Source organism: Podarcis melisellensis, assembly GCF_964234715.1.
Source record: "Podarcis melisellensis genome assembly, chromosome: 13".
NCBI lineage: Eukaryota > Metazoa > Chordata > Lepidosauria > Squamata > Lacertidae > Podarcis > Podarcis melisellensis.
In genome coordinates this window covers 19,626,552-19,648,609 of record NC_138545.1, presented here as the reverse complement: position 1 = coordinate 19,648,609, position 22,058 = coordinate 19,626,552, and the positions used below count along the sequence as shown (strand labels likewise).

General features: G+C 50.7%; 1 protein-coding gene across 4 annotated transcripts in view; it reads right to left on the bottom strand.

Annotated features, from left to right (window-relative positions):
* Positions 1-317: 317 nt before the first annotated feature.
* The window catches only part of PPP1R12C (protein phosphatase 1 regulatory subunit 12C), a 38,865-nt gene continuing 17,124 nt past the window's right edge, over positions 318-22,058 (bottom strand). Inside the window, exons 6-23 of one of the 4 annotated variants that reach the window (XM_081884941.1) lie at positions 20,810-20,884; positions 18,171-18,259; positions 16,734-16,876; positions 16,538-16,632; positions 12,420-12,611; positions 11,132-11,227; positions 10,492-10,586; positions 9,049-9,156; positions 7,644-7,734; positions 7,293-7,430; positions 6,701-6,791; positions 6,371-6,486; positions 6,117-6,175; positions 5,278-5,383; positions 4,875-4,979; positions 4,093-4,143; positions 2,678-2,728; positions 318-2,539 (exon numbers count right to left, since the gene is read on the bottom strand). In XM_081884941.1, the coding sequence (XP_081741067.1) occupies positions 2,453-2,539; positions 2,678-2,728; positions 4,093-4,143; positions 4,875-4,979; positions 5,278-5,383; positions 6,117-6,175; positions 6,371-6,486; positions 6,701-6,791; positions 7,293-7,430; positions 7,644-7,734; positions 9,049-9,156; positions 10,492-10,586; positions 11,132-11,227; positions 12,420-12,611; positions 16,538-16,632; positions 16,734-16,876; positions 18,171-18,259; positions 20,810-20,884 (1,788 nt within the window). In that variant the 3' untranslated portion in view covers positions 318-2,452. The remainder of the gene's footprint in view (positions 2,540-2,677; positions 2,729-4,092; positions 4,144-4,874; positions 4,980-5,277; positions 5,384-6,116; positions 6,176-6,370; positions 6,487-6,700; positions 6,792-7,292; positions 7,431-7,643; positions 7,735-9,048; positions 9,157-10,491; positions 10,587-11,131; positions 11,228-12,419; positions 12,612-16,537; positions 16,633-16,733; positions 16,877-18,170; positions 18,260-20,809; positions 20,885-22,058) is intronic. The other 3 variants (XM_081884943.1, XM_081884942.1, XM_081884944.1) reach the window with 3 other exon arrangements.

Sequence of the window (22,058 nt, the reverse complement as noted above, 5' to 3'; positions counted from 1 at the left end):
CTGGGTTTGTTGAACCCACAATCCCTGTAAAGTTAACAATCCATTAAAAACAGATTAAACAAGCCCTTTTCTACCAGGTGGCTATGTGTGGATAGTGACTGCTTGAAGGGTTAGGGCTTAAGGAAGAATTAGAACCAAATCCAACACGCACTATCCACTAAAACAGCCTTCCAGAAATCCTGGACTACAATTCCCATTGTGCTGGTTGGGGCTGATAGAATTGTAATCCCAACATTTGAAAGGCAGCAGGTTAAGGAAGGCCGCACTATACCAACCAAAACCAGGCACATTAACATGTTAAAAGAAACAAACACATCTAAGGAGCAATCTTTTTTATTTTTAATTATATTCAACACGGTAATTTCAATTCCCTGTTCTTTAAAACATATGCAGCTGAGCTGCTGAATAAACAAGTACAATATAGAGACTTCTTTGGAAAAAAAATACTCATGCGATATTGCACATTTAGGTTTTTCTGCATTTTTTTCTTCTTGTTTTTTTTTTCTTGGCGATGCAACCATATAGAAAATACTTCTGTTATGTACAGATATGTTTGGGGAGGGGGAGTTCACAGATCAGGGCAGGTGGAAAGAGAGAGAGGAAAAAAAATAAAAATAAAAAGGAGTGGGCGAAGAAAAGAGAAAGGGGTGACATGGTAGAAAAGAAGGGACTTATTTATTTTGGCGGAGGAAATCTTGGCTCATGATAGCGCAGGAAAAAAACAACACACACACACAGAGACAGGATTTTCAGGGTAGTACTTTGGACCCGTTTCTCTTGGAATTACTTCTAGCCCTCAGTTTCACTTGGAAGTACTTCTAGCCCTCAGTTTTAACATTGAAAATATTTGATTGTGTGCGTGCAGGAAGAAGGATGGAGGAGAGCCGTGTAAATGGACACTCCCCCCACCCCAATGCATCCTCTAGGAAAGCGGTGGCGGCAGCATCCAACAAACCGGAATACGAGAGGTCAAGGAGGCACAGGTCCTGGAAGAGGAGGAGGAGGAGTGGAGTAGCTGGCAAATGGGACAATGACAAATGTGGACTTATATGGCCAATGCTGTTCATTGCACAGCCCAGGGTTACAAGACGTCCAGGAGATCCTCACAGCGGGACTGGGCGTTGGCAGAAGGCTGTGGGGAGGGGGGCACTGTCCAGACAGCGGGAAGGGGAATGAGACCGTTTCCCTGGGATTCGGCCTCAGGTTCAGGCAAGGGAACACTAGAAGCATCCTTCAGAGCCAGGCTGGACGCTATAGGACGCTGGAGAAGGGACCAAGCCACACTCGCACCTGAAAAATCGAGATGCTGAGGGAAGCGAAGAACAGGAGCAGAGATCAAGACCCTCCCCATGTAGCCCCACCCCTGCAGCTGTCTCCCCCAACCCCAAGCTATGGCACTTAATAGCCTCATCTTCACAGGCAATACTATCTTGGCTCCTAAATTAATGCCACCACAGAACTCTCCTGTCCGTCTGGCTCTAGAGAGTGGCAGCCAACCCCAAAAGACCATAAAAAACCCCCAACCGTTACCCACAATTCCCCGCTGATTAAACAGTGCTAAGGCGCTTCTCGCTCTCGTACATGCACATACACACACCCACACACACCCAGGGCTACCACATCCCCTTTTTAAACTCGTCTGCTCAAGTTCTCCGACTTCCAGGCCAGCTGCCAGCCTCGGCTCTAAAACCTGGCTGCCACCTTCAACTCTGCTGCCCTCTTGGGAGAACTAACCCAATTGTCAAATGCACTGGTTTGTTTCGGCAGGATGTGAGTGGGTTCTTGGACTGGGTCCTGCCACCCTTTCCCTTGCGCAGCCTTGAGACAGCGGTCTTCCTGAGCTGCAGAGCTATGGGGCCAAAGCTACGGGCAACACCGATGACCCAAGATATCCTGCCGGTTAACAGGGGACCCCCATTAACTCGACTTTGCCCACAGCCTCAAAAAACTTCCCAACCTGTGAAGCAAACTCTTATTTGCCTGCTGTCAGGAGAATGACATCAAGGCCCCCTCGCTCCTCTTGAGCCCCCAGAAAGACTGGCTCCCGTCATTCCCTCTCCCTTCGTTCGTTAAAGGAAAAGCAACAAGCAAATAGCATCACTTTTAAAAGGAAGCCACAAAATAAATACTGTCTCTGGAGAGGAGGAGGGAGGGTGGGGGGGGGGGGGGAGAGGGGATGGGGAGGACATTGGGCTGGAGACATCACATCTGGTGAGAAAAACTTGGCCCCTCTGTGTAAAACAATGGATGGTGGGTGTCTGATTGGCCGAGGCTCAGAATCCCCCACGTTTGGAGTGTTTTGAGTGGTGAAGAGGGAGTTGGCCACCCCTAGCCTTGCGTTATGTCTCCTGTTCCGATTGAGGATCTGGTACACAAGGAGGTGGGGTGCGGAATAAGGCCCCTGCATCTCCCCCCTGGGAGGGGGGAGGAGTCGGGGCGGTGGCAGCGGCGGTCACTTGGAGAGTTTGCTGATCACACGGATTAGAGCGGCGTTTTCGTCTTTGAGACGCTGGTTGTCTGCCTTCAAATCCGAAAGAGCCTGCAAGAGAGAAGACGAGTTAGACAAAACCTGCACCGCCTGGTAAAATCCTCCACCCCCCACCCCCCCCGGCCGCAGCTTCTCTCCGTCAAACTCCAGGATGGGACCTGACGGCTCATCCAACCCGGTGGGAATTACCTTCAATTCTTCCTCTAGCTCTGCTGCTTTCCTCTCCAAAGCTCGGCGTTCCTGGAGGGAGAAGAGGGAAAGGTGAGGATAATGGGAAAGGGGCAGGGGAGCTCCAAGAATGTATTTAGGGAAAGCCAGTCCCTTCAGGGCAGAAGTGGGCTGACTTCAGTCTTGTGTGTCCTAAAATGCCACCTATGTGTGTGCGTTATTTTTTATTTTTTAATATAAAATTTATTAACATATAAAACACATACATATACATTTACACAATACACATACACAACACACTACCTTATTTTCATAACATAAAACATACCTACATTACTCTATATAATACCTACCTATACTGTATATATCAACGTACCTACACACCTACCCCACACGGACACCCACCAAGTGACTTGACTTCCAGCCGTTCTTATTACGCTACTTTATTTTTCCAACTAGCTTAAACGCATTTCATTATTTCTTTAATGTCTTCTTCTATATTGACTTTACTCTCCTTTCGCTCTAATCATTTTCTGGATTCACTCAATATCTGTCAGAAATTCTACTTTTTCCACATAAATTTTGATGTATTCCTTAAAGATAGCCCACTCCTTATTCACTTTTTGTACCATATCTCCTCTTATCCTCTCTGTTAGTTCGGCAATATGGAAGTAGTCCATCATTTTAGATAACCAGTCTGTTTTAGTTGGGATGCTGCTACTTTTCCAATTTTTGGCAAACAATAACCTTGCCGTCATAGTTGCAAACATAAATATTGGTCTGATAGTTCTTTTTATTTCCTCTGACATGATACCTAGGAGAAAGGATTCTGGTTTTTCCCCACAAATGAAAATCGAAACATCTTTTTCAGTTTGTTATAGATATTTCCCCAGAATCCCACTATCTCTTTGCACTCCCACCACATATGTAGAAAGGTTCCTGCCCCATTGTTGCATCTCCAACAGACATCACTACAGTTTTTATACATTTTTGCCAGTCTGACCAGTACACAGTCTGTACTGTGTGTGCGTTAGCTTTACGAAGCTCTTTACAGATTAGCAGTAACTAGCCTACTCTTAAGTGATCCTGAACACACACTCTTGCTTAAGATCATAAGAAGCATCTGGCTGGGTAAGACCAAGGTTGACACACCAAAGCATACTTTATAAGAATCTCAGAAACCCCTGGGGTACACCTGCATCTACCCCCCCACTCCGCTAAAGAACGAAAGGATAACCCCTCCGGGCCCACAGGGGGCAGCAGAGGGATTCACTCTAGTATAGTATCCCTTCCTGTGACTATCAAAGAGCTGGGCTCGTTCCCAGGCTTCTCCAGCAGGAGGCATCAAACAAGTCTTGCAATTCAGTTCGTTTGAAGCAGCAGAATCCTTCATACACGGCAAGGGAAGAAAAGGAGAGGCAAAAATAGGTACTTACAAATCTCTCCAGCTCTAGGAGAGCCGGCCGCTCGGCGAAACGCTCTTGCCTCTGTGGGTGAACAACGAAACAAAACACACAACGTAGGGCACCCAACACAATGAAGCCCCCAACCTTTGAGGGGGAGAGGGGGTTTGTTTTTCTGTTAAATCAGGCACCCCCAAACTCGGCCCTCCAGATGTTTTGGGACTACAATTCCCATCATCCCTGACCACTGGTCCTGTTAGCTAGGGATGATGGGAGTTGTAGTCTCAAAACATCTGGAGGGCCAAGTTTGCGGATGCCTGTATTAAATGAAAATTCTACCCCCTTCAAAGACTGTGCTAAAAATGGGGGCGGGGGGTGGCACGGGATGAAGGAGCACATAAACTGCTTTCAGGAAACCAAAGAATTTAAATTTTACCTTCTGAAAATGTCAGGTAATGCTACATTAATAATGATGATGATAATAATAACAACTTCCAAGTACTTGGCAATCATTTTTAATGATTTATAGGGCATTTTACACACATTTTACTTACCAAGCAAAACTAAATTATATTAAAATGTCTTTTGAATTCCCAGGTCATCTTACAACTTTTTAGCACCCCTCACTGTTGGGATTTGAAAGCTGGAAAATTCAACACACCCCTTATCTCAATAACGCTGTATCTCAATAGGTATGCATGGAAACCAGGTATATATAAAACACACCACATCCATCGCAGAGCTGCCCGTTGCTGTTCATGTCCCAGCCCAGCTGCCACCCAACCGAGAAGCTTCTGCTCTGCCCTGTTCCTTACCTGGGTCACTCTTTCCAGCTCCAGCTTGATCTGCGTCAGCTGTAGCTGTGCTTCTTGTAGCTGCTCCTTCAGTTTTTCATTCTCGATCACGAGATCTTCATACAGCTTAGGGTCACACACACACACACACACACGGTAAAATAAACCGAATAAGGTACTGAGATCCCTATGAATCCCTTTCCCACCCATATCCCTTCAACCCAGGAGCCCCAACTTCCAATCATGTGAGTTGATATATAACTTGTGAACTTGTGCTCCCATTCCTCCCTCCCATTCCTTTTTCCTTGCGTGTCATGACCTTTTAAGAAATCTTAGTACTCATTTCTGTAAGTTGCTCCAAGACCCTTTTTGGCTAGAGGATGGGGAATAAATGCCTGAAATGAAAACAAACAAAACAACTAACTTTCTTGTAATAGTGATCAGGTTCCTCTTTGCAGCCCAAATTGCTGTTCTGTCTCTGGCAGCTGTAGGGAGCTGTCCGGTTTGACAGGACGCTGTTTAGGTGTTCGCTGAAAAAGAAAAGGGGGACCAATATTATGGGAGGTCACCCCTCAGGTGGCTCCTCACACTGTGCAATCCAGGTGGGCACATAATTTTAATAATGGTCATAAAGTTAAGGCACAAGGATTGGGCACATCAGCAAAACCACGTGTCAAGTTTTGCATATTAAGACTATTGGATCTTGCACTATTTTGGGTTCACCGTTAAAAAAACCCCACCATCATCTTGAGGCCAGCATTAATGTCTTTCTACAATATGAATTGGGACGCAGGTGGCGCTGTGGGTTAAACCACAGAGCCTAGGACTTGCCGATCAGAAGGTCGGTGGTTCGAATCCCCGCGACGGGGTGAGCTCCTGTTGCTCGGTCCCTGCTCCTGCCAACCTAGCAGTTCAAAAGCACGTCAAAGTGCAAGTAGATAAATAGGTACTGCTCTGGCGGGAAGGTAAACGACATTTCTGTGCGCTGCTCTGGTTCGCCAGAAGTGGCTGTCATGCTGGCCACATGACCCGGAAGCTGCACGCCGGCTCCCTCAGCCAATAAAGCGAGATGAGCACCTCAACCCCAGAGTTGGCCACGACTGGACCTAATGGTCAGGGGTCCCTTTACCTTTACCTTACAATATGAATGGCATTAGTACTAAGAAGCATCAGCAGGCAGGCAGCAACTCGTGAGTCAACCTAACCTCTAAGCCCCTTCTCCACACCCCAGTTTGAAGTGCTGGATCCCAAAGAGGAATCTACCTGCCATGTCCTGATGGATCTTCATTGTTGACTTGCTCGCTGTCTTCATCATCTTCACCCTAAATGGGGGGGGGGAGAAGTTGGGTGGGTTTAAGGTCTCTCCCCTAAATTGCCTGTGCAGACAACTTGGGTGCTAGTAAAGGCAGCTGCCGCGTTCTCGACGACAGAACGGCACAGAGCCCCGTACAGATGGTCCTGAAACTCTGCCCTCCTTTCAGCGCAACAGCCCCGACCAAGTCCGCTGCCGCATTCACCTCCGAGTTCCCTCCCATTCCGGAGACGATCCGTCGGCCTTTCCTGCGGTCCCTGATGGCGAGTCTGTTCCGTAGATCCGAATCTGCCTCTGAGCTGGTATCTTCGGCTTCTGAGACTGCAGCGCGGACAGAAAAAGACGCAGCTGAGCTGAGGTCCTTGCATGCCAATAGACTGAATATGTTACAATATCAGCAATGGAGCTCAGGAGAGATTGTGGAAGGTTTAAAAGAAAGTTGCAGCAGTACAGGAGTTCCTACAGGCCCCAAGCTAAACATGCCAAATGAGGGAGTTGAAAAACAGAAAGGGAAAGAGGGCGCAAAAGTTGTTACCTTTTCTGGGCTGCGAATTCACCACTAACGGATTCACAGTATAAACCGAAGAACCTTCTGAACTCGGAAGCCGGAATCTCCTAGAAGAGTCCTGCATGAGGCAGCAGGGTTAGGATCAGGGAAAAAGCAAGAAGGGAGATAGATTACACATAGGCTGCACGCTGGCACAAGGGAACAGGGCAGCAGTTTGCAGAGGGCCAAACGAAAGCAAGGAATGAGTGAAACAGACTGGGTGATGGGCACCACTGCACCATGAGATGTGCAAAAACACAGCAGGCTCCCACCCAACCCAGGGCAGACGAAGAACCCACACTATGCAGTCTGATGGATACAAATAACCCAGCACCTGTCATGAAAGTTGGAAGCGGATACCGCACACAGCCTGCCATGAGCTAGCTTGATTTTACCTGTATTGGGAAGATCTGTATCATGAAAAGGCAGGTAACAATTCTAATCACCTGAGATCAGAGCAATAGCCTCGGAATAGATTCACCTATTATGGTTCCCTCTGAGCAAGCCAGAAGTTCCTCCATTGGCTTGGCTGCCATGTCCTCCACCCCACCAGAGCCCCTGTGCCTCCTGCCATCTCTACCGTAGTCTCCTGGGACTGCTGCTCTCCATCTTTGTCATGCTTCTCGTCCTCCTTATTTCGCTGCTCCGGGGCTGCTCTGGAGTCCCCAGCCCGGCCCATGGTCTTCTCAGCCTCCTTCAGATCCGTGAGGGTGACACCCTTGAAGTGAGAAGAGAAGGGAAGGCACATGAAAGCGATGCGCCAAACAGAGAACCACCCCGCCACCTAGAGGCTGATGCTGGCACTACACAGCAAGAGTTCCTTGTTAAGTCTCTGAGCTAGGCCAGACAAGCGCATTCCTTTATTCCCCTCTTTTGGTCTGCTTAGCGGTACCTCCACGCTTGAACCCCCATGACCTGCACCAGCACCTACCTGCGTGGAACGCCTGGACTGCCTCATGAGCCTCGAACGGGCCTTCCTCTGGGACTCCGACTCTTCGTCCCGCACGGGCGTCTGGTACGACCTGGCAGAGGAATGGAGGGTTTGGGCACTATTTACAAGGCTTTCTCTTTGTGCCCTTTCCGTTGCTCCAGGGGCCTCCCCTTTCTTGCCAACCACCTCAGAGCCCTGGCTGGTTGCTTCAGTAATGGGAAGGAAGCACTATGCAACCAGGCAGAGGGCCTTCTCGGTAGTGGCACCCACTGTGGGGAACGCCCTCCCATCAGATGTTAAGGAGATGGGTAAATTATATAACATTTAGGAAACCTCTGAAGGCAGCCCTTTATAGGGAAGCTGTTTAAGGTTTAATGTTTTACTACGTTTCTTATAAGCTGGAAGCCTCCCAGAGTGGCTGGGGCAACCCAGTCAGATGGGTGGGGTACAAATGATAAATTTATTACTACTACTACTACAGTCATACTTTGGATCCTGAATGCCTTGGCACTCGGACATTTTGGCTCCCAAATGCTGCAAACCTGGAAGTGAGTGTTCTGGTTCGCAAATGTTATTTGGAATCCAAATGTCCAAAACGGGTTCCGCAGCTTCCGATTGGCTGCAGGAGTTTCCTGCAGACAATCAGAAGCTGCGCTTTGGTTTCCGAACATTTTGGAAGTTGTACGGACTTCTGGAACGGATACCATTCGACTTCCGAGGTAAGACTGCAATGCTAGGCATGTCCCTTTGCCTACCCTGGTAGTTTCCTCCCACCTTCTTGACTGTGGAGTGGGAAAATGCAAGCCTGCCCTCCCTCTGATGCCCTCTTCAGCCTGCTTAACTGGGCACAGAACGCTCTGAGACAGGTCAGATGCCTCGTAGATAAGCTCACTCCTAGCTTCTAGGAGGCACACAGTGAGAGCAGAGTGCAGGGTGGGGACCAAAGGGGGACAAACTACCCCGAAGGAGCATGACGTGTTCTCCCACCAGAGATACTACCCCTCCCCTAACACTCCATGCACTGCTAGCACGATTGCAAGAATCAGGGACTGGTATGGTTTCAAATTGGATGGGGGGGCATGTGTTGAGATTCCTGTACTGTAGGGGGTTGGACTAGATGACCCTCAGCCCCCTCCCAACTCTACAACATCAGAGTCAGCAAAAGCAGCTGGTGAGCAAGCACTGCTCCCCCCTACCCCGTCCCCCGGGCACCAAGATGCGGCTGCCAGCGTAACAGTGATGAAGAGGCAACAGAAAAGGAAAGGTTATATAGAAATAAGAGAAGAAGCAGAGAACTGGCCGGTGCCACATCAACAAGGAAACCCTGCTCCTTGGATACAGAGACGAGCCCGCCTATTGTGACCCTAATTGCTTTCCGTAGTCTGCCTGCCCCACCAACCCTCACCTTCGGCGGTCCCGGGGATCCATGCCAGAGCTGATGGCAGTGGAAGAAGGGGGCTGGTGTGGGGCAAGGGCTGTGTCTATCTTCATCTGAAGGCCACCTTCTAAGTTTCTGCGGGGAGGGAGGGAGGGAGGAGAGACAGAAGAGAGGGAGAAAGAGAGACAGCACGTGGAAGAGAGCGTGTTCAGAGGAGGTCCCTGAAAAGGCCTTTCACTTGCACTCACAACAACCCCAGGGTTACCTAGATCTCCTGCTTTGACCCAGGGGTCTCCCAAACTTGTGAGTTAAGCCCCCACCCCTGTTACAGGCTCTTGCTTGTATGAGCCACAAACCACCTAGAATTGACCACAGAGGCTTTTCCACACTGGCTGGTCCTCCTTTGAACTTGCTATATACAGCATGCCTGATGCACAAATTATTTTTAATGTTAGTATTTTATTCGCCACCAGTGCAGCAAGGCAAATCTTTAATTCATCCTGTCTTATGGACAAGGGAAGACATAGCTACATTCCCAAAGCAACCCGACTTCTATTTAAAGAGACTCAGTCTCAGAATTCCTCCTTCAAAGTCTATGCTGCCAACCATTTGTGCTCAGTGATAAACTTTAGGAAGAGTGTTCTATGAAATAATTAAATAACCCAAGCACCCTTAAAATCCACTTCAGACCTATTGTCACTTTGGACACTACTGTCAGCAGCCCCAAATTACAGATGGTGAAAGGGGAATGAGAACAAGATACAGAAAAGGCAAGATAAGAGACGTGCTGAAGACAGACAACAGAGTTCACATCCGCCCGAGAAGCTGAGTACCCACAGGAACGTGGCCCATGCTCTTAACCACCAGTAAGGTGAGTGGAGCTTGCAGGAAGGCCAGGCAGCAGCAATTTCCGGAGGCTCCCCTGCTCCCCCTCCTATCTGTCTTGATTCTACAAGTGAGCCTTGCTTCATACCACACCTCTCTCTCAGGTGAACCCAGCTCTAGGCTCATCCCAGCTGACCTGGCAACGAGGCTTCCATGGTTTAATCTTATGTCTCCCAACCTAGAGCCCATCAGAGGTCTCTGAACTACAACTCCCATCATCCCCTGCTTCTTGCCACGCTGGCTGGGGCTGATGGGAGCAGGAAGCCCAATGACGTCCAAAGGCGACCCGGTTCAGGAAGGGATTGGACATCGCTCCTGTCTCCAGAGCGCAGAGAGGAATACAAAAAGGAATGTGGCTTGTATTCCTTTTGCACTCCCCCAGAGTCAAGGGCAGAATGCCTTACTACCAACTCAGCTTGTTCCTTTTCATCACATTTCTTTCTAATGCTCAGGGTACCATGTGAGGTTGAAACAGAAGGGAAGATCCATCCCATCTTGCAGCGAGCTTCAAACCGGAGTGTCTCCCTGAAAACGATCTGGAATCCCAAGTGCTACATGTTGGCTCGCTGCCGGTCGATTACTCACGCTCGCCTGGGATCCCGATGGGGCTCCGTGTCTGGGAGGGCAAATATCCGCCGAGTTGGGGTCGGAGTTACGCGGGCCAGGCGTGGCTCTTTGCTCTGTAAAAAGGGGGGAAATGGGGAATCCCATGTGCTGTTACTGTTAACACTGTGAATTCGCGTTCTGCCCAGGAGGGGGAGCATCTCAGAGGCCAGCTGGAGACCTGGTAAGCTTTGACTGTGCTTTTGGCCAGATACCACACGCTCTGGCTGTCTTAAGCGATGATTCATGACTCTCTTGACGGATACCAGAGGCACTGCTCTACCAGAGAGCAGCGCTGAGCCCGATGCCTAACACGGCAGCGACGCTTATGAGTAGCTTGGCCGAGACAAGAGAAAGGTCAAAGAAACAAGGGAGCGAGGGAAGAGTTAAGAGGAAAACCACACCAAAGGGCGGAACGGAAAAGGACACTCCGGATAAGATTTTTCTTGTCCCCCAGTGACCCTGGTAGGGGGGTTCGCTGCCCAAGGGAATTCCCTCCCGCACAAACCCATGGCTCTCAAGCTAAGCCCCACATGCCTAACCCCCCTCCCCAAATGCAACAAGCTGGCTAGCAAGCAAGCAAGGTAATCAGCCACACCCTCTAATGGGCAGAGGCTCCTACCGCATCACCCGCTGGCTCAGAAGCTGTGCTCCTATTGGCTAACCCTGGGCCAATGGGGTTCTTGTTCCACTTCCGTAAGAGCTCCCGGATGTCTTGCTGCAGGTGTAACAGGCAGTGATGGGTTGGGGTCAGGAGGAGAGGGGAGGAAGGAGGGAGAGAGAAAGAAAGAAAGAGGGCAAAGAAGAGGCTACACCCATGGTAGAACCCCACACACTTTGAAATCCCCTTTTGAGAAGCCACCCAGCTGGAATGAGGGGTCCTGCATAAAGGTGAGCCAATGAGGCTGCTTTACAAGTCATTGGTCCTTCTAGTCCGTATCTTCTCCTCTCATTGGCAGAGACTTCCCAAGGCCTCAAGACAAAGGACTTTCCAAGCTCTGCTTCCCAAGATCCATTTGTCCAAGCAGAGATGCTAAGAGAGTGAACTCTCCACATGCAAACGCATATGCTCTACCCCTGGCTTATGGTTTCTACTTATTTGCTTGCTTCCTGTAACTTAATACTGCTTCTGTTAGCGGTGGGGAGTGGCAGGGTGTCCTATGCAGAAGACTCCGCCTTCGGATCCCTGGAAGACCCACCTGCCCTCCTCCAGCTGTGCTTTCTCCAAAATGCTTCAAGAATACCTGTGCAGCCCTAAGGGCTAGCAGCTTACTATTTTTAAACATTAAGAAAATGAACACCAAAAGCTAAATTCCAAGTGAGAGAAAGCAAATGGAATGCACACAAGCCTGCCTGTATCACAAGATGTTGCTAGGGATACGCAATGTACAAATAGAAATTCTCCTGTATGCAACTGAGGTTGCTGGCAGGTGCCCTGCTCTGGGTGCCCCCACCCCTGTCCTGATGATGAAATGTGCTCCCCAAACATCTGCCTGTTACATATTCTGCCATTTTTAGGCACCCAGGTAAGTCTTGTCGTGCTTTCCCAATCTGCCAGATGAGATACAATCCGAGACTGCTTGGTAATTTTCAGTTGCCGTCTGCTGCACTGTTTTGTCTGTTGCTGGTTTCCTTCTTATCTGACTTGACACTGTTTTAAATCTAATCTCACCCTTAAAAGAAAAAACAACCCAAACCATAAACTGCTTAGGAGGCCAACTGGTGGAAAGAAACAGAATGAATCTTAATTGCACCTAGCAGAGCCTTAAAGTGCAACCCTCTTCTCACTGCCCCATCATAGCAAATGGAAAGATCCTTGCTTCTGCTCCAATCCAACGCTGCCAAGCTGAATTGAAATGCTGCCCCCCCCCCAAGGTTACTCACTCAGGTATTGTAACGGCACAGCTTACCTTTTCCTCCGTATCAAGCCTGGGGCTGGATGCCGACCGCTTGATGCCACTGCCCTCCTTGGCAGCCGCCTCCTCCTCCAACTTTGCATCCTGCAGCACCCCAAAGCTGCTGGTCTTCCGTAGGCTCTGCTTCCAGGTGGCAGGAGCTGCCGTGTCCTCTGGCTCCATGGTGCGGCTGGAGCCTCCAGAGAACTGTTGGGGTGGGAGTGGGAGGGGAGGAGAAAAGAGACAGAGGAAGTGGGGAGAAGAGGAAGGAAGGGGAGTCAGGATGGATGGAGGGAACTTGAGAAACTCGGGGCAATGGAGTTAGGAGTGGACAAGCAGGGAATAACCAGGCAGGGCTATGTGGGGATGCTCAGTCCTTCGCACAGAACCTGACAGCTCCTTGGACAACAAGCAAGCACTGCTAGAGAACGGGGCTCTCAATGATCTAGAACAGGGTTTCCCAAACTTGGGTCTGCAGTTGTATTTGGACTACAATTCCCATCGGGGCGTAGCTAGCTGCTCCGGTACCTAGAGCGGTGGGGGCAGGGCGAGCCGCCCGGGGGGGGGGGGCAGTGTGGGGAGCTGTCCACGGAGTCTGCTTGGTGGATGGATGAAAGCCCCACCGTTGCTGTTTTGGGCAGCGTGGGGCCCCAAGCCACTCCCAGGAGAGATGCGTGGTTCAGGCCTGCTGCAGGCCAGGCCCTGTGGTAAGTGCTGCCCCTCACAGTGTGCCATTTTGTCACCCCCCCCCCTCAAGGATGACACCTGGGGCGGGCCACAGCCTCCTTCCTACAACCCCAATTCCCATCATCCCTGACCACTGGTCCTGCTAGCTAGGGATGATGCAAATGTAGCCCCCCAAAAAGCTGAAGACCAAAGTTTGGGAAACTCTGATCAAAGAGAAGGACTAGGGGGGAGATGAAGGATGTTATGAGTCCCAAATCAAGGAAAGAGGGCTCGGCTTGGTGCAGACAAGAGCTGGGAGACCAGACCTCCTGATTTCCCTTGGGAAGGAAGCAACACCTCCTGGGATTGTCTCTACAGGAAGAAAGATTTAAAAGCAAGTGCCCAGCATTGATTTCCCCAAACAAGAGGAACTACAGGGAAGGTCAAAACCACCAACTCCCTGGAATCCTCAACTCAAAAAGATTTGCATGCCGCCAAGGTTGCTGGGAGAAGGCCACCCTGCACATGCTCAAGAGACGTTTCGTTATTGCTTTGCATGTTCCAGGCCAAAGTCTTGGCATGGAAGTAGGTTAAAGGACTGGATTTTGGCTCCGCTGGGTGGATGCAGCTCTGTAGCTTCCCCACCGCACTCACAAGAGAGATCTGCCCAGAACTGGGGAATAGCTTCTGTTAAACAGACAAGCTATGGAGGCCTCTCTCCTCTGCATAATGACATTCCTGGGAGTGCTAACAAGCAACGCTTCACTCAAGGTTGCAACAAGGAAGGGTGTATATGGATATTTGGCATCAAAGTCCAACATGGCATGTGGGACGGGGGAGGGGGGTGCAAGTGTCAGGGCTGCAACAAATGCCATGCCAGGGGCCAACTCCCACCTCCATGCACTTGGGGGGGCCTCTCTCAAAATGAGGCTGCCCTGAGCTCCCCCTCTCTCCTCTCCCCCCCCCCCACTGGCGGCTCTTGCTGACTGGACATTCCAAAGCAGAGCAGCCAACGCTTTTAATGAGGAGGACCGTCAAGAGCCACATCATAATATATCCGCCCTGGGGAATCTTGGAAAGCTTTCAGAGCAGAGTTCATGGCAGGTGAGCAGGCCTGGAAAGCTGCCTTGGCAGAATGGAGCATTGAAAGCTGGTCAGGAAGTTGCTGAGCTTTGAGAAGTTTGCATCGGCTTCCCTGCTGAGGAAGGCTTGGACCGCAGCCCTTTCAGTAACACATTCCGCATCGCCTCCCTTCGCAGGAAGCCCTTGGCTTGGTGGCCAGGCTTCCCCGTCCCACTCAGACAGGCCCAGGCCGAGCCGTGCTGCTCTCTGTGTCCAGGTTCCCAGCAGCCTCGGCCCCAACCTAGTATTGCCCCCCCGAGTAGCCCACTGGACTCCTGGTCCTCAAGCACACCATCCCACAGGCCACAAGCAGCTCACTTTCAACCTCTACCTCTTGCTATCTCTTCCCAAGTATCAGCAATCTTATATCTGCAGGGGGAACCCCCTTCTCCCTCGATAAAAATAAAATCCCACACCCGCACTCGCGGGAAACCACAAAGCACCAGCTGCCCCTGCTGCACACATCAGACTGAACACCCACCTAGCCCAGTTCCACTCAGTGGCCAAAAAGACACTTTCAGGTTTTTCGCTGGCATATTTTTAAAAGTCTCTGGTCACGCCAAGTACTCCCATTTCTAGCAAATGGATCTGCCTTAGGAAATACAAGAGAGACCTGCGAGAAAATATTGCATGGTTGGAACCCTCCTGTTCTAGGGTTCCTGCCAGCCTGTCAGGCCCCTTTCAAGGATACCCCAGTTCTTTCCCCCCAACTATGCCACCCCATCCCCCCACTGTCAGTCATCATTTCATGCCCACTGTTGGGACACTTTTAGAACCCGCCCCGCCACAGTTCCCCCGCATCCCAATAATTTCTTGAGGTTTCCCTCCAGTCTCCCAATACCTCTCTCTTGTATGTACACGGGTTGGTGCTCTGAGAACGTGTTTGCTGTATGTGGCAGTGGCTTGGACTGGAGGTACTGAAGGCCCCTGCAAAAGCCTCCCAACCAGGAGGGGGGCCTGGTCCACCACAATAATCTGATTAATGCAGCTCTCAAAACACACAGCCAGTGGTGACTCGCCAGGCAAGAGAATGCTCAGCTTCTTTTAAGGCCTTGGTCTCACGATGCCAGTCTTCTCTGAGCTGGTGCCGTCCAGATGTTAGGTTTCCAGCTCCCATGAGCCTCAGCCAGCATGGCCAACAGGAATGATGGGAATTGTGGCCCAACATCTGGAAGGGACCAGCTTAAGAGACAATTGTGCCAGACCATTAATGGGGAAAACGACACCCACAATGGCACATTCTCTCCACACACCCTCCTTGCATCTGCATGGGACACTCACTGCAGCTTTTTGCTCCTTCTGGGGCACCAGAATGATCCCTGTTTTGCGCAAGCTTTGCCGCCACATGGAAGGCCCCATAGGGCTGGGGATGGGCAGAACAGGGGTGATGAAGGCAAACTGTGGCTGGAGTGGGCAGGCGGAAGGAAGGAAGCAAGAAGCGGGACGAGGTGCAAGCCAGAAGCAGATGGAAGGTGTACGAGGAAATGTGAAAAGGAAAACAAAGGCAGAAAAAGAAAACACAAAAGTCCGACGTATTTCACACAGTGCAGGCAAAAATGGCATGCGGTGGAAAGGACGGCCGACCAGGCATCAGAATGTCCGTGTGTCCAAGGCCCAACCATCTCGGCCAACTTATTTAGGATGCTTCTTCTTGGAGAGTCACCTGCCGATCAGATCGCCAGACTCGCCTGTGCTGGCGTCCCAAACAGGATGACGGCTATTCTGGCCTCATCCCAGGGTAGGTGCAAGAAAGGTGACTGGTTAACCAAGCATGCAAGATGAAGGTGTTGGTGTGTTAAGACAGGAGAAGTTATAAATGGGGACTCAGCAAGTGTTACGTGCCAGAGGGGAGGGGAGCATTCATGCAAGGACCCATGAAAAGCCAACTGAGAGGGGGAAGAAAAGAAGCTAGTCCTTAACAGGCAAGTAGCACCCCATACAGGACCGAGGTCTTGTGGCTGTCTGCTCCCCCGTGTCCAAATCCCGATTCCATAGAAACTATGAGTCCTGGTTCCCAGGACACAGAAGCCCTAACTACCTTCACTCTTCATTCTCCCTCCTCCCAAGAGAACCCCTTTGTGAAGTGACTACTCAAGACGGGTAAGCTGAGGCCTGCAGCCTCAAGTCCAACACCATGAATGCAAAAGTGACTGGAAACGTCTCTTTAAGAGGCCCTGCTGCTCGTCACCTCTCAAATCTCAAGAGCTGGATTTCGACAGGAGTCCAGCACCTTCCAGGCCTACACTGTGAAAGGTGATGGGGGGGGGTGAGGCATGGAGATGTGCCAACCCCCCCTTTCACCTAAGGGAGAAGCTAAGGGTTTGTGCAGGTGAGCAAAACCTCACCTTCTGCCCCATGAGACTGGGGGACACAGGGCTGATAGGGGTCACGGAGACGCCATTCACTGCACTGTTGTCCGTTGGAGGAGCGGCCTTCACCTCTGCCAAAGGAGAGAAAGCAGTTAGCATCTAATTGGCTGTGCCAGACCCTTCCAAGATCTGGGCCAATGAGGGACATTGCCCACCACGTAGCTCCGCCTACCATTGGAGTGCGGCGTCTCCTCCCCCTCCGAGGCAGAGCTGGTCTCCTCCTCGCCGACGGCAATGGTCCCCAGGGTCTTGCGCTCCTTTGACTGGTCCTGGACGGAGATCTTCTCCTTGCTGCTCATGCGGCACACAGAGCTCCTAAGAAGCAGAGAGGAGATGCGGGGAGTTAAGGTTGTTAAAGGAAAGTGGATAGTTTTAAAAGAAGCGAAGTTGCTCAGCCCACCACGGTTAATTACATCAATGGCGCGTTTGCCCAGACAGAACCAGTGGGAGCCATTGGAAGGTTGCAAACTTCAGCCACGCTGACAACTGCTTTGTTCCAACAGCCCTCATTTCCCTATTTATGATCGGGTTCAAGCGGAGATCTTGAGATGAAAGAGGTTACCTGGGCTGGGCTGGCATACTCTGGTGAACTGGTTTAGGCCAGGCGTGGCCTCATGGCAGCTGCCCTGCAGGGGAACACTGGTTTCTTGCATGAACAGCTGCTCTAGAACTCAGACAACTCAGGCACATGACATGCCATTTCTCCTGAAATTTGGCTTTCATACCATGCAAGATGCTGCCAACCAGCCTAAGCCTAAGGGCTTGCTCCTATGTCCCAATCCTGGAAGTGCTGTACACCTGTATTTCCGTATTAAATCTTTTCCTGCTCTTCAGCCAAAAAGGCTCTCGGAGCAGCTGACAGACAGATCAGTGGAAATCGAGATGGTTCTGATCCTCAGGCCTGCGATGTGACTGAGCAACAACAAGAGTATCTACAACTCAACGGGCAACATGGAGGCTGCGCCCCCAAACCTTGCGCTTCACATGCTTCGCAACTTCACACAGGGGAGAGGTGTCTGAGCTGGCACATGGCCTCCATGTCTGAACATGCGCGAGCTAGCGCATGGCTTGCTTTTAGAAAACAACCACCGAGGTTGCCTTGGTGACGTCTCGTAACGAAATGCCCAACCAACGCAAGTTTGAGGCAAGCGAGCCGATGCTTCCTGCTAACAGGAGAGGCTTTGCTTCCCTGCTAATGTTTGTGGGACGACAGGAGACACTTGCAATTTGTACAGGCTCGACGTCTGTAACCACAAAACAGTTGGATAGCCCAACCTGACGTCTGCAGTCTGTAACAGTAAACACTTCTGCAGCAAACCGGGCTGCCAAACTTGCTGCGCGCCAAATAAAGACTTCTCTCTAAACCCGTTTTGCAACGTGCACTTGGCGTGGGGTTCGCATGCTCCTGTTCCCATACTGCTGAGCCACAATAAGCTGCATCCTAGATTAAAGAACCGATAGCCGACAGAGCTGCAAGCCAGGGCCTTCACCAACTCGTGGGAAATGACGGCTGGGTACAAGGGCGGAAGCTGTGGACTTTAGAACCAGAAATGCGGCATTAAAAGGTTGGGAACCTAAGAGACAAGTGTCCCCCACGCCCACACCTCACCTCCGGTGCTTGCTCGTGTACGATGGGGGCTGCTCCAAGCTGGTGTCAATCACTGCCTGCTTCAGGTGAGCTTCCTTCTTGCTGCGTAGCTGAAGGTTAGGGAGAGAGACGGGGGGTGAGGGTCAAGCTCTCATTCCCTTTGGCTATGTGACCTTCGTAATGATGAACAGATTTTGCCAGGGGAGCAGAGGGCAATGGCACCTGCCCTTCTGGGCAGACATACCTGGGGCAAGAGCTCTGCCCCAAAGGCTTCTGCTTTCCTCAAGGGATCCGCCAAATAGAGAAGAGCAGTAATGGCTGAGATCTGCACTGAACAGTCTGTGGGAATCACGCTGAAACGCTGCTGCTGAATTTAAGGGGGAGGGCGATGTGCTTGGGAAAATGAAGCGCAGATGTGCCCACAGTTGGCATTTGCATTGAGTGCAGCCAAGAAGGAGCAGAGTTCTTGCACGGCTTAGGAGCTAAGAAAGGTCTGCCACAGGGATGGTCATGGATACAGGAAGAGCCTTGCTGGATCAGAAGAGTGGACACTGGTGCTCCTTTGGTCTGATCAAGCAGGGCTCTGTTCATGTTCCCGAAGCAAGCAGACAGATGCTCCAGGGATGCCTACGAAGAGGAAATGACAGCAACCTTCCCCCCCACCCCCAGCCACTAGTATTCAGTATTACATTATGTTCTCTGGAAGTGGAGGCAGCGTAGACAGCCGTCATGACGTGAAACCAGTGACACAATACTTATGTTCTGCTCTACAGCCGCTAATGGCTCTCAAAGCAGCTTGTGAATCAACCTGGACTCAAGTCTGGTACGCTGCCTGGAGCTGGTAAGAGCTGGGAATCCCAACAAACCCAGGAGGGCACCACAGGCTTCTCGCCTTTGCCACACGTGATTCTGGAAACCTCCACCATGTCCCCCTAAATCAAAATGCCCCAAACACTTTAAGGCCAGGCTTTGCCAATCTGGTGCCTTCCAGGTGCTGTTGGACTACAACTCCCATCATCCCCAGCTAGCGCCCTCCAACAACACCTGGAAGGGGCCAGGTGGGTGAGGGCTGCTCCAGGCCTTTCCCTGTTGGGAAGCTGCTCCAGCCCCTTGCTTCTTCACGTGTCCTGTGTGCCAAGGCTTCTTTCCCTCTCTATGGCTTACAACCTGGCTCTCTCAAGACTGGTTCTCACAGGAAAACTCCCAGAGGGAAGGAGGAAAGCCCTTAAAAGGTTTCCAAAGGGCCCGGAGGCTGATCTGGTTTCAGTCCACTGGTGGAAAAAGAGCATGCAGCTGACAGGCGGGTGGGAGAAGCCCATGCTGCTTTCCATCCCCTTGGGAACAAGCCTCTCTCGCCGCGGAAGGTTTCTGCCGGGAGCGCTGGAAAAGGGAGGTGTGTGGGCTTCGCCAGCCGCCGCCGCTCCGAGGAGGCCCACCCTGCGGTTTCAGAAACGCTGCCCTGGGCTGGTGAAACTCAAATTAAGCTGACAGGCAGGACTGGCCTCGCTCCCTGACCTCCTGCCCTGTGGGGTCGTTGCTGTTCCTCTCTACTTTCTGCTCTTGTGGCTGATGCCGCACAAGGTAGGAAGGCCGTGTAAAATAACATGAACCAAGACTGAGCCTCCCCTGCCCCCCCCTCAAGCATTTTTATTTATTTCAAAATAGTCAATCGAAAAAAAATTCTGGGAAGGGAACAAAAATGTAACCCATGCCCCCATGATGAGAGGGAACAGTTACACAAAGAAAATATAGGCTGCTGCTTCATCTGCATGTCATATACATAGCCAACAACAGAAATCAGCTCCACGTGGTGCTGGATTATGGTCTTTTTAAAATTGCAAAGGTTACACAGGTCTGGATGAGTCTAGTCAGCCATTGCAAGAAACTTTTGTCTGTCCTAATGCACCCAATAAAGGGTGATGGGGGGGGGAGGAGAAAAATTACCCCTGAAATTTACTGAATTAGCACACAACCTCTTAAAATGTTGTTTGTGTGTACATGCTTCTATGTAAACACACACACATATATATACACACACAACAGCAGCTGTTAAGATGGGAGTCCTAGATAAATTGCAACTATTCATTAAGCACCTGGGCAAATGAAATGTCTTCAGCTGGCACCTAAAACTCATCAGGTGAGGTGCCAGGTGAGCAGCCCTAAGGGAGCTGATGGGAGGAAGAAGCAAATGGCTTTTTCCTCCGTCGCTGCCTGACTAACTGCCGATGGTGGGAGCCACAAGGACCCGCCTGTGAAAAGGGTCAAGAGGCTGGGGTTTTTTGGCCCAGGGACACCTTTTGGTACCCCAGATTTTAGCACGAGACATTCGTGAAGCACGCACACAGCACAATGCCACCCGTACGACCGCCTCTTAATGGGAGTGACAGCAGCAACGACGGGGCACAATCAGCTTCTATTTGGGACTAGGGGTCTTGCAAGCTTCCCCCCAAAGCAGCTCCTCCCTCAGCCCAACTCCTCAAATTGGCACCTGCAAGGTTTCCTTCCCATTCGAGAAACAAGGCGTTCAAACGCTGTCTAGCTCCACACAAGAGCGAGGGCTCCACGCGCCACACGCTTTCCGCATAGACCCAAGGCAGCAGTCCCAGTTCTGTTGTATCTGCCACACACGGGGGCGGGGGGAGAGAAGAAAAGTCACTCACGTCGATTTGCTTGCGTTGGAGATCCTCAAGCAGAGCCAAAGTGTCCTCATCCGCAAGGTCGCAGGGACGCTGGCCCTAGGATGGGGAGGAAAGAGCTGGGGCTGAGAAGGGCTCCTTGCGTCACGGTTTGCCATCAGAATAAAACTGGGAAACATGGTGGGTGAAGCAGCTTCCCTCTGGTGTAGATGCGTCTTCTTTTAACTCGCCGCCTGTCCTGCCTGCCTCCCTCCTCCAAGCCCAGCCACCCACCGAAGAAAGCAACATCCAGGGCTTCTACGAGTTACACTCGATTCCCCACCTGCTTAGAATTACTGGCTGCTGTTTTCAATGAGGGGAGGAAATAAACCTATCTTGGTAGGTAGAAATGGAGAGCTTCTGGTTCTAAGCAAGGGGGTAGCACTTTCAGAAAATAATCTAGAAGGGAGGGGAATGAGAAATAAGGGGCTACCCTCTCACAGCTTAAGGGGGGGGAAAACCCTCGAAGATGGGAGAAACATCCCCAGCCATTTCAAAACGTTCTCCTCTGTCGTACTCCACAACCAAGTCAAGCCTTTCCAGGTCTCTGTCTTTCCTCCAGCATTTTGCAGGATCCACAAGCTTCTATTTGTGGCTGCAGTCAGCAGATTTAGAATTCCAGCCTCCCACATCTCCTTCCCCCTTTGGGTTTTGGTTTTGTAAACCTTTAACTGAACAACGCAGAATAATAATCTATTTGTTTTTTTAAAAAATAAAACAAAAAACTCTGTAACCTTAAGAGGCAACATTTTATTTTATTTTAAACAACCTGCTTAGGACACAATTATTAAAAAAAATGCAGATGGCATTTCAGAAAAGGTATTTTCCCTTCACCTCGTGAACGAGAGCAAGCCTCGTCCACAACGGTATCGGCTGTGACACCATCTAAAACAATGCACCATCTAAAAACAACCTGATGTTTCCCCCTCCTTCAGAACCATATTTTTATTCAAAAGAAAATGTATACAGATGTAGTCAATTAACTGACCCATCAGAATGCTTTGAAACTAGTCCATTAAAATTTCCTTAAAATCTGGTGACGGTCCTCATTTTGCTGTCCTAGAAACCCCTCTGCACCAAGAACAGCTGCAAACATATGAAGTTGCCTGAGACCAGGCTGGAGTGCTGGGCCACTTAGCTCAGCCAACCTACTCGGACTGGCAAGGCCTTTCCAATGCCTTGGGCAACACCAAGTCCTCTCCAGCCCTGCTGTGTGGGCTCTTCTAACTGGAGC